This window comes from Nyctibius grandis, chromosome 8 (genome assembly GCF_013368605.1).
Source record: "Nyctibius grandis isolate bNycGra1 chromosome 8, bNycGra1.pri, whole genome shotgun sequence".
Taxonomy (NCBI): Eukaryota; Metazoa; Chordata; class Aves; order Nyctibiiformes; family Nyctibiidae; genus Nyctibius; species Nyctibius grandis.
In genome coordinates this window covers 13,639,972-13,654,156 of record NC_090665.1, presented here as the reverse complement: position 1 = coordinate 13,654,156, position 14,185 = coordinate 13,639,972, and the positions used below count along the sequence as shown (strand labels likewise).

Genomic DNA, 14,185 nt, shown 5'->3' with positions numbered 1-14,185 from the left:
TTCCTTAGCAGTCTGCCTAGTGAAAGGTGCTTCTTTCAGTTGTTGGAGCTCTTTCCAGGATGGAGCTGCAGATTGAGGGAGACTTAGAGGACTCCAGACATGCTGCACTGCAGTCCCTGGGCATCGTTCTCTCTCCCACACGGGGGAAGGAGAATTTAGAAGAATTCCTGATTTGCCATCACTGGGGAAAGACACTGTGTGCAAGGACTGTGTCTCTTTATGGAGTTTAAATGCCCTGGTCTCAATCAGTGATAATTGCTTCCCTGTGGCTGAGCCAAAAAGAGTCTAGGCAAGCTCAGAGCCATTGTCTATATTCACACAAACATGTACTTCAGGACAATAACGCAGCACATTTTTTCTGCCTGGGTAAATGGTTGTTTTCAGACTTTGTGACAGAAGGAGAATGGGGGGAGACAGAGCAATTTCAGGTTAATGCCTGAAAAATGTCTCTGGCGACACTGAGAGTTGGGACATGACAGACTGGAAGATGCGCAGTGGAGCTCCCAAGCCTGCCTGCTGCTGCTGTCCCTGCCAGGGGGACTGGTCGGAGCCCCCATCTCTCCCTGCCTCGAAGGGGTTCACGCTGGACACTGTTCAAGGGTCCTGTGTCACCCAGCTGGGCTTCTCCAAAGTAGCCATCCAGCCCCGTTGCTCGTTCCTTGTGACTCAGGCAGAATTTGAACCAAAGCTCGTGTTTGAGGCGATGCCCAGAGCTAGTGGGGAAGTTCAGACCAAATCCACACCTGAAAACCACTTCTCCAGCATGCACCTCCACTGCGCTGAAACCAAGCCCAGGCCCGGACACTGTGATCTCCCCAGAGCAGATGCTTCTCTCTGACACGCTGGAGGTGGCCCCTGGTGCTAACGTGGCTGCTCTGGGGTCAGCTCTGCATGGGGCTGCAGCACTTTCCCACCCTTCTCCTTGCCACGTGCCCTGATTTCCCTCCAAGCCCTGCACAGAGCTGTCTGGCCCACACAGGATCGCAGGTGCCCTCCCTCTCTTGGCCACTAGAGCTCTGCTCCAGCCAGTCCCACCCCAGTGAGTGAGGCAAAGCCAGGAGGCACAGAAATACACATCTTGCATAAGCCAGTCATTTAAGGGCTTTACACATGAGGGTGATTTTCCTTCCTCAGAACAGTAGAAGTGGCATGGAGCCAGAGTGTGTACAATACTTGTAGCCAATAGCTTAAGGTGTAACCTTTACATAAGAGAGTATGTAGGTTATAAAAGAGTGTGTTAACCAAAATAAAGTGGACTATTAGAGCATCATATTGGTGTGCTGTAGTCTGTTCCTTGCATGGACCCCAACACTCTCCTGGGAGCCTAATAAGAAGCGTGTGCATTGTAAGGCTTTCAAAGGCAGCAGGCAGGACCGTGGTGAGAGCTGACTTTAACACTGACCTGAGTTCAAGTCAGTAACTGTGTTCAACATTGCTTGATCCCACCAACAAGGACATCCAGGACCGAAGACAACGTGGTCAGATGGAGGAAAATCTTTGGAAGGATCATTGTGTGCTCCTCAACAAGGATGAAGAAAATGAGCTGGTAAGGAGTGGAGGACCGTGCTGGGTTTTGGTTTCCTTGTGCACCTCTTTTCCCACATGCCCCTTTTGGACATGCCTTTGCTGCTTCTTCACCTTCACTCCCCATCCAGGCACTGTCTCTTCAACCATAGCCTTGGTGAAGGCAAAACCCTGGATCAGTCCTTGCTGACTTTGAGATTGACTTTTGTAAAGTAAGGGCTGAGTGAGGTACACGCTACTTCAGTCCAGAGGCATAAAACATGGAAGAGTCCTCTTTGCCCACCAGAATTCATCTGGCCAGGGAGCAGTGTCCCTTTCTCCACTGTCTGTTCCATTGTCTTTTCCATCCTAATTGTGAGGATCTCTACTAATGGGTAAGCTTTCCCTTACTGCGTCATCACGTATCAGAAAGCAAGTCATAGAGAAAGTGCTTACAAAAGAGTTTTATCCTGGACAATTGCCTGAATTAGTGATTAAATCACTTCTCCTGAAATGTAAGGGTCTTTGCTGCTTACCAGATCTAGGAAGACTGGGCAGATGACCAAAGTCTGCCATAGCTCTCATGGCAGGAATCCCTTGTTTCTCAGTCTTTTACAGCAGCTTTTATGGAGCTGCTCTGTCCTTACAAGGGTTTTTTATTAATGTTAATTGAATCTACTTTCTGTCTTTGATTGTGATTGATTATTGATTATATGCAGCAGCCTGAAAGGGCTGCACTGAGTACTTTGCAAACACAATGAGTTGGAAACTCTTTCTCTACCTGCTACCATGGAGTGATTACACAGAGTCTGGTGAGGGTGGGAGTGAGACTTTCTCCTCCAGCTTTCTGTGCAAAGAACAACTGGAATCCAGGTATTTCCAGTGCACAGAGTGGGCACAGAAGTAGATGCCTCTGCACAGGTGTAAAATATAGTCCTGTCATTCCTGTATTTGCTAGAGATATATATGTGCTGCATGCACTGGAAGCACAGTAGCATGCTCCCCCAGGACAGGAGTCTCTGTCCTCTGCAAGCAGAGGCTGCTGCAGGTGCTTCCCAGCATCTCCAGTGTCACTGTTTGCCCAGCCTCGGAGACTGAGAAAGTGCCTCCATCATGGGGATGCAGGTGCTCAGCGCATGCACAGGTGGGAGAGATCCTGCCCTGCAGAGCACACCTGCACCTCTGTATCAGGATTGCTTGCAGGGCTACTAATAGTGGTGGGGCTTTAGCTTCCCTGCCTGCTTTCAATGAATTCTTGCTGGGATTTGACTGCTGCTTGTGTAAGCTTGTTTTAGCCTAGGGAGCTCAGGCCAGTTGCAGCAGCCTGGTTCTGGCACAAAATGAAAAATCTGCTGTGGAAGCCAGGTAAGGAGTCAGCTAGGTGTCATCTGTGTCATGCTGATTGCTACAGAGAGTGTTCTTCAGGGGGTCACTAGCTGGTGAGTGGATGTGGCCCTCAATGCCTGCCTCTACTTGCATAAGAAGCAATGGGGATGCCAACTCCCTGCTGAGGATGGAAGGCCAGGATGGATGGATGCATGGGTGGAGTGAGGCTGTTGCCACCCTTTCAGCTGTGAGCCTGTGCACCCCAGATGAGCTGCACCCACTTCCAGGGGACACCTCTCTTGCCCCATCTAGCCTGTGGCTGCAACCCAACTGGCGGAGAAGGGCCCTGGCTCTGCCCGGGGTACTGCTGACACAGCCTGCCTTGTGCAAGGCGTTCTGTGTCAGGCTGAGCCGTGTTTTTCATGACGCATCTTCCTGTGGCCTGTTTGCTGGAGCAGCCTTGCCTCCAGGTACTGCCCTTCTTGGAAGACTCTTGCTGCAGACAGGCTCAGTGGGGTAAATCAGCTGTGAACGTGGGCTCCCTCAGCTCTGCCCTTCAGTGCTTCCTCCAAAGCACTGTGTGAATGCCCAGTGCCTGTTCTCTGAAAACAGGCTTCTGCCAGCACAGGCTGCCTTTGTACCCTGCCTGTGCAGAGCAATCCAGTTGATTGGCCGTGTGTGGCAGCTGGACCAGGACAGACTGCAGCCTCTCTGCCTGGGGGGACTTGGGCTCCTGCCCGTAGCAGCAGGACTGGGCTCTCACCTGACCCCATGCTGGCACAGTGGTGGCCACCTGGCATGACCTGTCCCTTTTAGACATGTACAGTGTGCTCCTATTGATTATTTTCCATCATGTCTGATGCATTTTTGGGTTCCTCTGTTGCTGTGCTTAGCATGCAGCTGTGTGCTAGAGCCCCACTTGCTGGTAACAGCCAGTGTTCAGCGCGTGCGAGAAATCCCCAAATGCTCTCACCGGGCAACTCCCAGCCTTGCACTCACCCAGCCCTAACGTCACAGCTCGTCCCCAGCCTCCCCTGCACCTTTGGCTGCAGATGTGATACTCCAGTCCCTGTGGGGTGATGGATGAGTTGTGGTCCTACCCACCTCTTGCCATTCCAGCCATTTCCATAACAGGGTCCTTGTTTTCCAGGCCTGCCCTTGGAGTATATTTATAAAAATCTTGCAATGAAAAGGCAAGTAAATGAAAATCTCCTTGAATTTCCTTAGTTGTGGACACTTTGGTTTTTCCTTCGACCCTGAAAGCACCATTTGTAGTTATTGATTTAAACCTCTGTGGCCTCTGAAGGGATAATATTTTGTATACAGCAGGGCTGCAAATCTAAAAGCTACAGAGCTGGTTTGAAATGGTTTTTGCTAACCTGGTATAAGGGCTGCATGATTATCTTTATTTTTGTTGAGCTGTATTGATTTCAGATTAGTTTATGTTGATTATGATCAGAGTTCAGATAAATCAAGTTAATTGCTCTCTTGAACTTAAATAGGTGTTTACTCCACTGCCTTTAAATCACTTGAAAATTATATTTGAAGTTGAACTGGTACAGTGTGTGTAGAAGCCCTCTCCAAGGAGTTCTGCTTTGTTGTCCTTCTGGCATTTCTCTGACACATATTTCAGATGTGAGACTTCTTCATTTTTATTCTTTTTTTTTTTTTTTTTTATAATTTCAAACACCATTTCCCCCCGCTCCTCTCAACTACATAAGCCATGTCCCACCACATCATGTCTTGAGTTGGCAAGCTATTCTGCAAAAACATTCAGTGTAGTCACAAGCAGACGTACAAGAACATTTCCTTTTACTTACTGCCTGTGTCCGCAGGGTCACTTGGTACCTCCTCAAGGGTAGGTGCCTCATGCTGCCTTGTGGGTGGGTGGGTAACTGTTATCTGTGGTCTGGGTTAGGTATCTCACCTCGGTGATGGCACAGGATTGCTCCTGCAGCTCCTTGCACAGGCCTGTCCTGCAGCACCCATGAGCAGTGGGCGGCTGGCAGCATCTTTCTGGTTCCAGGGCGATGGGCCAGGCATGGGCAGGACAGCACTGCAGCTGCTCGCCTGCTTCCTCTGCTTGCTCCTGAGTGCGGATGCTCTCCTGCCCCATCATCAGCCCTAGGGGGAAGTCGCAGGGATAGCCTGGAGCTGGGCGTTTTGGAATGGGGAAGAGAGCCGAGAGGTGGCTGGGAAGTGCCCTGTATAGGGAAAAAAACGGATCACTGCAGGAGTGGAGACACCTGATGGAAAACAGTTGTTTGTGGTTTTGGTTGTATATTTTTTTCAGCAGTGGATGCAACACAAAAAAATAAATCTCTTTTTCTAGGTTTTCATTTCAGCCTTAAACCAAAATTATTTTCCCAGATAAACTTTTATAGACTCTACCACCATAGCATGGGTGGCACAAAGCGAGCCCTGTGGTGGGGGCTGGCTGTGTTCCTGCCTTGGTGACCATGGGGAAGCAGAAAGGGACACTCAAATGGCTGCTGAGGGGGTGGGTGTAGGGCTATGGGGCCAGGGTGGTACCTACCACAGCTGCTGTCTCAGTGCCGTGAGAGCTGTGGCCAGGCTGGATATGGGTGGCATGTCCAAAGGGTTGGCATCCGCAGGTGCTGTGAGACACCAGCTGTGGACGGAACGTCTCCCCGCTTCCCTCATGCCCTGCAGGGTGCTGAGAGGGCTGGGAAAGCACCAGTGTGTAGAGAAGGATCTAGTTATGCTACAGGCATTAAAGTTATTGTTAGCCTTGTGGGCAGGTTTAAAGCAAACCAAAGGGTACAAAAATCCACAGTTCTTCTCAAGGGGAAAAACTAAAGCTATGGACTTAATCTCCTTCACAGACAATGGATCATCACTGAATAGATGACTATTAGGCTACCAAAATGCAAGGGCAAGTAGGGAAGATGACAGATGACCCAGGGAATAAGTTGGAGGAAGAGAGTATAGAGCAAAAAGAGCCCTTTCATATTTGTTATCAAGCTCAGGTGTACGTGGTGGAAGATAACACACCAGCAGGTATGGTACCAGGTACCTGAGAGGAGTTGCTCTGGGCTTGGCAGTTTCTTTCCCTGAGGCAGGTTCTGTGCCTCTGCTGCAAGGTAGATTTCAGCAGCCAGCACTAAGTTCGTGCATGGAGACATCCTCCTCGGTGGCAGGCAGGGCTGTTTGGCACCAGCACTGCAGATAGAGAACTGTTACCACGAAGGGTCAGCTTCAGTCTTGATGGTAAAAGCTCCAGACTGGAGTTAATTCTTCATTAGTCCTGGGAGAGCTGATACGAGACCACTCCTCTGCCAGGAGCAGCCCAGCAGCATTCTCCTTTCAGCAGCTCTGCTGTATTCTTAACTATGTCGTATGAATCAGCAAACTCTCATTTCAAAAAAGGACCTTAAGTGGTTATGAGGGAAGGCTTCAATCACCAGCCTTTCTTTTCAGTAAGCTTGGGCATCCTGATGAACAAACACCAAGGTCAAACTTGTTAACAAAGAACACTTTCTCTTTGCTGCACAGGAGATTTTTGGCTACAAAACCCAAGGCTGCCGAAGGGCCTTGTGCATTGCTGGATACATCTTGTCCTGTGGGGCTCTGCTGCTGCTGTTCTACTGGAAGCCAGAGTGGGATGTGTGGGCAAACTGCATCCGCTGCAGCTTGGAAGAAGCGGACATTGTCCTGCTCAGAACAACAGTAGGTGAAGTTATTTGCAGAACCTCTTGTTTTCACAGATAGGGCAGCTTGTCTGTTTGTGTCTGCATGATGCAGCAGGTTAAAAGCACTTTCCACTCACACTCAGGGGTGAGTCAAGCTTCAGAGGACCAACTATTTTTGTTTTCAGAGTTTGAAATACTGTGTAAAAGACCATGCTTACACAGCTACTCTGCCTGAAGGCTGGGCACCGAGCAGACTTCAGGCATTGCTGCTGCCCATCCAGAGGCTCCAGCAGCTGCCCTCTGCCAGTAGCATGTTCTATAAAACAGCTCTGCCTCTTCCCTTCCTTTATGTGCATGGGGTGCAGCCAGCTGGCTTCAGCGGAGGGATCATCTTCAGAAGCTGTGGCTGTTAGTAGCCTTTCTGTTTTAAAGTTATTGGAGAATGCTGAGGAGATGGGTTTTAGAGAGCTAGATTTCAGGCATCAGTTATATTCTAAGACTCCATGACTGTAAATTAAAACCCAACACAATTCTAGCAGAGCAAATGCTTCAGACACTTAATGCTCAACATTGCAATGATATTCCTAAAATAAATGCACTCAAACCACAATCTATTGCTCATTGTAACTAATTACATTAGTCTAAACTGATTAAAGGACAATTCAGTCTGACATGCACATCTGTAGCAGTAAAGCTGATTTGCTTTTGGCTATGGATGTATAACAAGTAACAGTGTTGTAGGAGTTTTGTAGAGCAAAGTACCTACTGCTGAGGACTCAATGTCCACACTAGAAGCATTTCAGAAGTTTATTACTTCCAACTAGCTCTAGTCTGATCCCATAGACTAAATATCCATCCAGTAGCTGTTGGAGCACATCTTCTGGTTTAGTTTAATCTTCTCTGAAATTGCTCTGCAGCATGAATCAAAGCAAGTGGAGATAATTGTGAGATGATTGCCTTCAAAGTGATTTACTAATTAGTGCTAAAACACTGATGCCAACATCCCTGCTACTATGGGCTTACATATACTATGATTGCAAGGATGCCACAGTACTGTAGTTCTCTGGGAATCTCATACATACTTCCCAGAGTCAGAAAACATTATCACAGGCAATATTTTGGACTTGTCACTGAACTGTGCTTGATTTCTCTAGGATGACTTTCAGAGATATACCAGGAAGAAGGTGACCTGGGTTGATTTGTCCACATTGGCACTACCTTTTGGTAGTAATTCAGATGGTCCTCCTGTAGCTGATAAAGACTCTGTCATAAACAGAGCTGTAATGAAGCCACAGTTAAAGGTAAGCCATCTATACAATGGAGAAGAAAGATGGCAGGGAGATGGTGGGTGAAAATAGGAGTCAAGGCACCTGGAGGCTCCCAAGGGTGCTCTGTCAGCATCTTCCTGCAAATCCTGTTTACATGAGCTCAAATTTTCTCCTAAAACATGGGGAAGCATTTCTGTAGCAGTGAGGTGGTTTTATTTGAATGGCAAAAGGAATTTCTGCTATTTGGTCTTGCAGATGAGGTGTATCCAGGTGCAGAAAATTCGTTATATTTGGGACTTTTCTGTAAAAGAGTTCAAGAAAGTTGGGTGAGTGTCAACAGACTGTTACAAAACCCTTTGTGGTGGGGGACTCCCTTGTCTGAACTTTCTTCTGTTGCTCTAGATCGTTAGAAGACAGCAACACATGTCACAGCATACACCAGAAGTTTGGAGCTGGACTGACAAAGGAAGAACAGAAGATCAGGTACGGACTATGTATGCGTAGACATATGAGCTAATTATGACAGTGTGACCTGTTAATTCTTTATTTCAAATTCATGTGAGCTTCTTGCTGCTCACCTTAGTAGTAAGGCAGTGCAAACTGCATGGGTGACACTTGGAAAGGTGGAAAATCATCATCCCTCACACTTTATTGAGCTTTTCCTGTTCTGAGTGATGCCAGGGTAAGTCTGGGGAAAACAGCACTGGTTTCAGCTGGGTTTAAGGGCACAGCAAGACATGACTGGCTTCCTTTGCCATCAACTTCTTAAAAGCCCTCCAGAAAACTCATCACAGGGTTTAGCAGCAAACTGATGATCTTTAGCAGCAAGGAAACAGTAAAATTCTGCCTCTGTGTCAAGTCCTCTCAGATACAATAGCTTCCTGACAGATGTATTTGTCCTCTCAGCCATATGATGCCCCCAGGACTTAAATTTTTAGATAAGTGTTAATGCTATTTGAGTGCACAGTTTTCCACATGAAGTCTTACCCTATGTGACTAAGCTATAACATGGGGAACTCTTCTCTACCTTCCTACAGGCAGCTGGTGTGTGGACCTAATGCCATTGAAGTTGAAATTCGTCCTATTTGGAAGTTACTTTTTAAACAGGTCAGTAAGTCAGACTAGCACTTGGTGGGACAGGTATGAAATTTTATGAAGACTTCACCTGGGCACTCTGAGATGAGGCAATTGGTGCTTCACAGGCATAAGCCATGGACAAAAGTTGGTAAACCTCCTTTTTGGCTATTAGCACACCTTCCTGGCAGAAGGTTACAGGGAAGACTATGAAGCTAAGAGGATGTTTGGTGCTGCATACTTATAAGAGCTGAATGTTTCCCTTATGATGACTGTGTCCCTTCTTGGAGAGCAGTAGTGTGGAAGACTGATGTTCTCCTTCTCTGCTGTAGGCCTTTATTCCTGACTGAACGTGTCCTGTGAGCTGAGTCATCTTGCCTCATGACTGGGCAGTGACATGCACCTGGAGTGCTCATGCTTTTTGCAACTGCTAAGGCTGACCACAGCCACATCAGTAACTATGTCCTTTCATGTAGGCTTTTGATAATCATCTTCAGTGAAATTTTATTGCAACAACTAAGGCACACTTGTTCCTCTTTAATAGCCTTATTTTAGTAGCCCAAGGGTAGTACAAAGCATTAGAGAAATGCTGCTGCTGGGTTTGCTTGTGGCCTCAACAGCAGTGTAAATCATGAGTGTGCTTTAGAACGGAGGAAAATGTTTGCAAAGTTCCTGTTTTATAATTGCTTTATTCACCTAGTAACTTCCTTTTCTCCTATGACAGACACAAGACTGTCCTTCCTCTACAGAGGACAAAACAAACAGATCTTGTGGATAAGAGGAGAGACACGTATGGATGGTTACTTGCTGAGTTTACATGTAGAAATGCTGGAGGTATATTTTTACCAACCTGTAAGCGGAGCCTTTGCATACAGGTTACTGTCATGTCATCTGTGTTCACTTTAGTGGACTATGGATGCTACATGAATGTCTTTAAAATGGAAAAGAGCTATGAATGCTGGGACTCCAAGTTACTACGTGTCTGAACTTTAAATGGAATTTGTTTGAAACACTACAAAATACATTAAAAGCTTCAGGGCTGCTGAAATTGGTTGAATTTGATGTTACCAACCTTTCAGTGCCCTCTGGAGATGGTTTTGAAGAGAACTCCAGTGTAGCACTCTAAAAAGTTTGTTTAATTTGAACTTTACACTTCCATCCAAGGCTGAAGCTTCATGTTTGAAATATTAATGGTGGTGCCTGGAGGCAGACTGGTCCTCATAAGCTTGTGGTATTTCAGTCCAGATACAGCTTCAGTGTCCGAATTCGGGCTGGCACCCTGATTTAGTGTCTGTCTCTTTGTCCTAGTGAGTGTTGAAGAAAGTATTAAATTTTCATTGAGGGACCAAACTTGTCAGATGAATAATTCATTTCAGTTCCAATCTTTATGCAGGAAGCTCTTTCAGTGGCTATTTTAGTTATACCAGTTCTACAGAAAAGTCTGTCACTCCTTCAGACAAGCCAAGCAGTGGGCAAATCTCTGAAAGACTTAATCTCATTCCTTTGTTGTTAGATACCACAATAACCAAAATTATATTCTCAGACTTCAGTGGGGCTTGTGGCCTGTTTTAGCGTAACACATTAAAGTGAGTGATGACTGGTATTGTAAGGCTGACACAATGTAGAGTAGCTAAAAATATGGAAGTATGAGGAAATCAAGCCTTCATTTTAACAGTAGTCTAAGACTGATTACTGATGGCCCTACAGACCATAAGTTCTTCTTTACCATTTTTCTTTTTCTAAATAAATACCATATTCACAATTACTTTCTTAAATCACAAAGTATTAAAGACTTTTACAGTAATTCAGTCTTTTTTTTTTTGCCACATTTTGGTAGTGTGTCCTATGTAGCAATTACTGAGAATCAGAAATGTTAAGGTCACCTTTGTTAGATGGCTACAGTGGGAAACCAACCAACTTAAAGTCCCTTAAGTCTGACTTTAAGTTGCCAGCATAGTTGCTGCTGCATAGTAACTGGTTAGCAACAGCTTTTAATTACAAACACCACAAACTATGTGTAAGCCGGTAAGTTCAGAGCTGGAGGCTATTAACACTCTAAAACAGCCATGAAAGGGTGCTGCCTTGGGATGGCAAAACGGCCCTGTAAATTGGTGTTTAAGACTCCTGGATGCTGTAATGAAATGTTCTCACCTCTTCCCACACTTGATCTCCCCTGACGTTATGTCCATCCCCTGACATGCGTTACATTTGCGTTTGCAGATTTTAAACCCTTTCTACGTGTTCCAAGCCTTCACCCTCACGCTGTGGCTGATCCAAGGTTACACTGAATATTCAGTGGCCATCATAATCCTGTCGATCGTTTCTGTTGGCTTAACCGTGTATGACCTCAGACAGGTGAGTGCCAGCTCCCCATCCCGCACTCTGCTTGCAGTTTCATCTATCACAGACACAAGTAGCTGTGTCTTTATGTATATAGGCTCTTTCTGGTTATTTTTTTATTGCTGTGTATTCTGCTGTATTACTACAGATGTATTGCTCTAGAAGAGTTAAAAGGCTCATACCTGGGGGTCTTGAACTTCCCAAGAATGAAAGAAGATTGAAGTCTGATACCTGGGCTTTGTAAGACTTTATGAAGGTGCACTGTATCTGTGAGTCTGGTTCCTACTGTTATTTCAGGAGGATTCACTCCTCTTAAGGTTTGCTAAATAACAGGTCTTAACAGCAAAAAGAAACATGGCTTCTTATTTCTCAGTTTTTTCGACACTTCTGTCATGGATACAGCTGCTTGGAAGAATTTTCTAATAGTCTCAGTTCATTCATATTTTGACCAAAATCACTCACCTGTGATAAACCTGAAACCTTCAGTCTCTGTGGCAAAGGCAGATAGAGTGAGCTGAGCCTTACACAACGTTTGCCTGCCATTGAGTATCCTCATGCAGCCAGGTGAGGTTCCTGGTTCTTCCTGCTGGAATTGCAGAACACGCTCGCTGGGAATTTGGAAAACATTTCCTTGATCTCTGAACCCACTTTAAATACACAGGGAAGGCAAAAATCACATGGAAAAAAGATATAATAGGGAAAAAAGAAGGAAGTCTGTGAATGAAAGTACAGATGGGAAAGCCTGATAGGAACAGGAGGCTGGCAGGCAACATCTAAGTCTCTCAGGTCTGGATATTAGGTATCACATTCCTCTGTATTGTTAAGATTTAAAAGCAAAAATGAACTGGGGATTCCTGAGTCTGGTAAATGTTTTTTTAATCTTCAGGAAAACTATAAGGGTTAGAGGACAGCATTGAGAATTACAGTTCCTGCGGACAGCATGATGTGATTAGAGGTGGTGACAGGGGTGAAGGGGCAGCAGCTCTGGGGTGCACTGACCTGACTGTCATGCTCATGTGCTGCTTCAGAGCCAGGCACGGCTCACATTGCCTCCAAATTCACTGCGGAAATCATTGTTTCTGCACTGAATTACTGGCGAAGGGCAAGATTCAGCCCTTTGAAAGGCTCCTTCAGAAGGTGGTATACCAAACTTCTCTGTGAAGTGCGGCCAAGGGGAGGCAATAATTTGCCCTTCCAGGAGCTGACTTTTGTTTGAATCTACTCTGCTTTTCCCTGGGCTGGTAGAGGCACACAGCACGTTCCCTGCGTAGGTCCCAGGCCCCTGGACTCGTGGGACTTGGGGCAGTATGTGCTGACGAGGCACTCCTGCGCACCCTCTGCCCTGCCAAGGGCATGCCTTGGTCGCTGCCTCGCACTGATCTCAGTGAGGGCTTTGTGAATAGCTGGGGCTTTTGCCAGCACAGGTGTGTTGGCTGCACATCGCGTTTTGATATCTCTGACTAACATCTGTAGGATGACTAGCGCTCCCATGTTCAACAAGCACTCGCATCTCTTTGAGCGCACATTTGCACTTAAATTGTTGGTGTCCGTCCGGGTATTGCAGAGCATGAAGAACAGATATGGTCCGTTCAGCTTTCTTTGGCAAGGCCGGTTTCATTGTGTGACTGATTGATTGATAATTTTCGTAGGAAGAATTACAATGTTTGGGGCCTCCAGATATTCTTCAAACTGGCTTGACATCTCCACATGAACAATGCTAATGAAGAAATCCACACTCGGGGATTAGTTTTTTGCAATTGCAACTTTTAAATCTAGATAAGGCATTCTCTATTATGGCCTTGCAATGACAGTTGACTTCATCGTTATCTCAGGATATGTAATTGTCTGAATTAGATTGCAAAAACTGGCAAAGCACAGCACCCAGCTAAATTAGAATTTCTGTTTTTCTTCTTGCAATGGCAGTTTTGTAATGATAGCCTTTAGAAATTTGTTGTCCTGTTGATAGCCTCCTAGCAAGGATAGAACTGTTGAGCACAAAGAAACCCTCTACTAAAGGGCTGCAGACAGCAAGGTTGCAGCTAAGGAGACTTACTCTGGCACGAAGCAGGAGTAGCCCCTTGAAGGTCACGGGACATACAGCAGCATGAATTAGGAGCAAACAGAAAATTAGGTCCGTGTTCCCACAGCAGCTTGTTCTAGGTTAACTCAACAAACTCTCATCCTGTCTTCTAACAAGCAATGTGAAACCTCCCCTGGATAACTCAGCAGAGTTCAGTTTCTGTGATGTTAGCATGATCACTGAATTGTAACCTACTGCTTCACTTGAGTATTGGTGTTTCAACACTGTAATTGCTTTCCCATCAACAGCAGTCTACCAAGCTGCATGACCTCGTTGAGGAGCATAACAAAGTCCAGGTTACAGTCTGCACAAAGAGCGAAGGTGAGTCATCTGCATCTTATTTTCCTCACCAGCCTGTATAATTAACTAACGTGTTGAAATGTATCTGGAATTGCACAGCTCCTGTTGATTTCTACTGCTGAAACATGAAGGACGAGCTGCAGGGAGAACGGGGCAGAGGGAGGTGAGGCGGGCAGGGCAGTGAGAAGTGTGGGCACAGCTGATGTGGTGCGGTGATGATGCATCTGTATCATTATTATCTCTGTATCTGCAGCATCTGTAATGATACAGGTGAACCTAGCAATTTGTGTTAAGAGTTGAGAACAGCTTGGCAAATTTAATTTCACAAACAAGCAAGTAGATAACAACTCTGGCCTTCCGAGACCTGCTTCCCCACTCTGCTATAGGCTTCTTTCACAGTCTTGTCAAGTGGCTTGTGAGCGATTTTCAAGGAGTGTAGATATGTGGCTCTCAAAGAGGTGTGTGCTTTCTTTTCTGCATCTCAGTTCCTTGCCCATAAAATAGGGGTTATAGCTATTTTTGTCTCCTAGAGATGTTGAGATGGGCATTTGCTAGGGTGATGGGAGATGTAAAGGCCTTGGATAGGTTTTCTTGGTCAGTGTTTCACGGACACTAAGCAAATGAAACTGAAGACACCCACT

At 46.0% G+C, this 14,185-nt stretch overlaps 1 protein-coding gene across 1 annotated transcript in view; it reads left to right on the top strand.

Annotated features, from left to right (window-relative positions):
* Window positions 1-1,483: 1,483 nt before the first annotated feature.
* Window positions 1,484-14,185, top strand: part of ATP13A5 (ATPase 13A5) — a 33,874-nt gene continuing 21,172 nt past the window's right edge. The window contains exons 1-8 of the mRNA XM_068406554.1: window positions 1,484-1,546; window positions 6,346-6,519; window positions 7,637-7,783; window positions 8,006-8,076; window positions 8,153-8,233; window positions 8,788-8,857; window positions 11,045-11,179; window positions 13,493-13,565. Of these exons, the coding sequence (XP_068262655.1) occupies window positions 1,484-1,546; window positions 6,346-6,519; window positions 7,637-7,783; window positions 8,006-8,076; window positions 8,153-8,233; window positions 8,788-8,857; window positions 11,045-11,179; window positions 13,493-13,565 (814 nt within the window). The remainder of the gene's footprint in view (window positions 1,547-6,345; window positions 6,520-7,636; window positions 7,784-8,005; window positions 8,077-8,152; window positions 8,234-8,787; window positions 8,858-11,044; window positions 11,180-13,492; window positions 13,566-14,185) is intronic.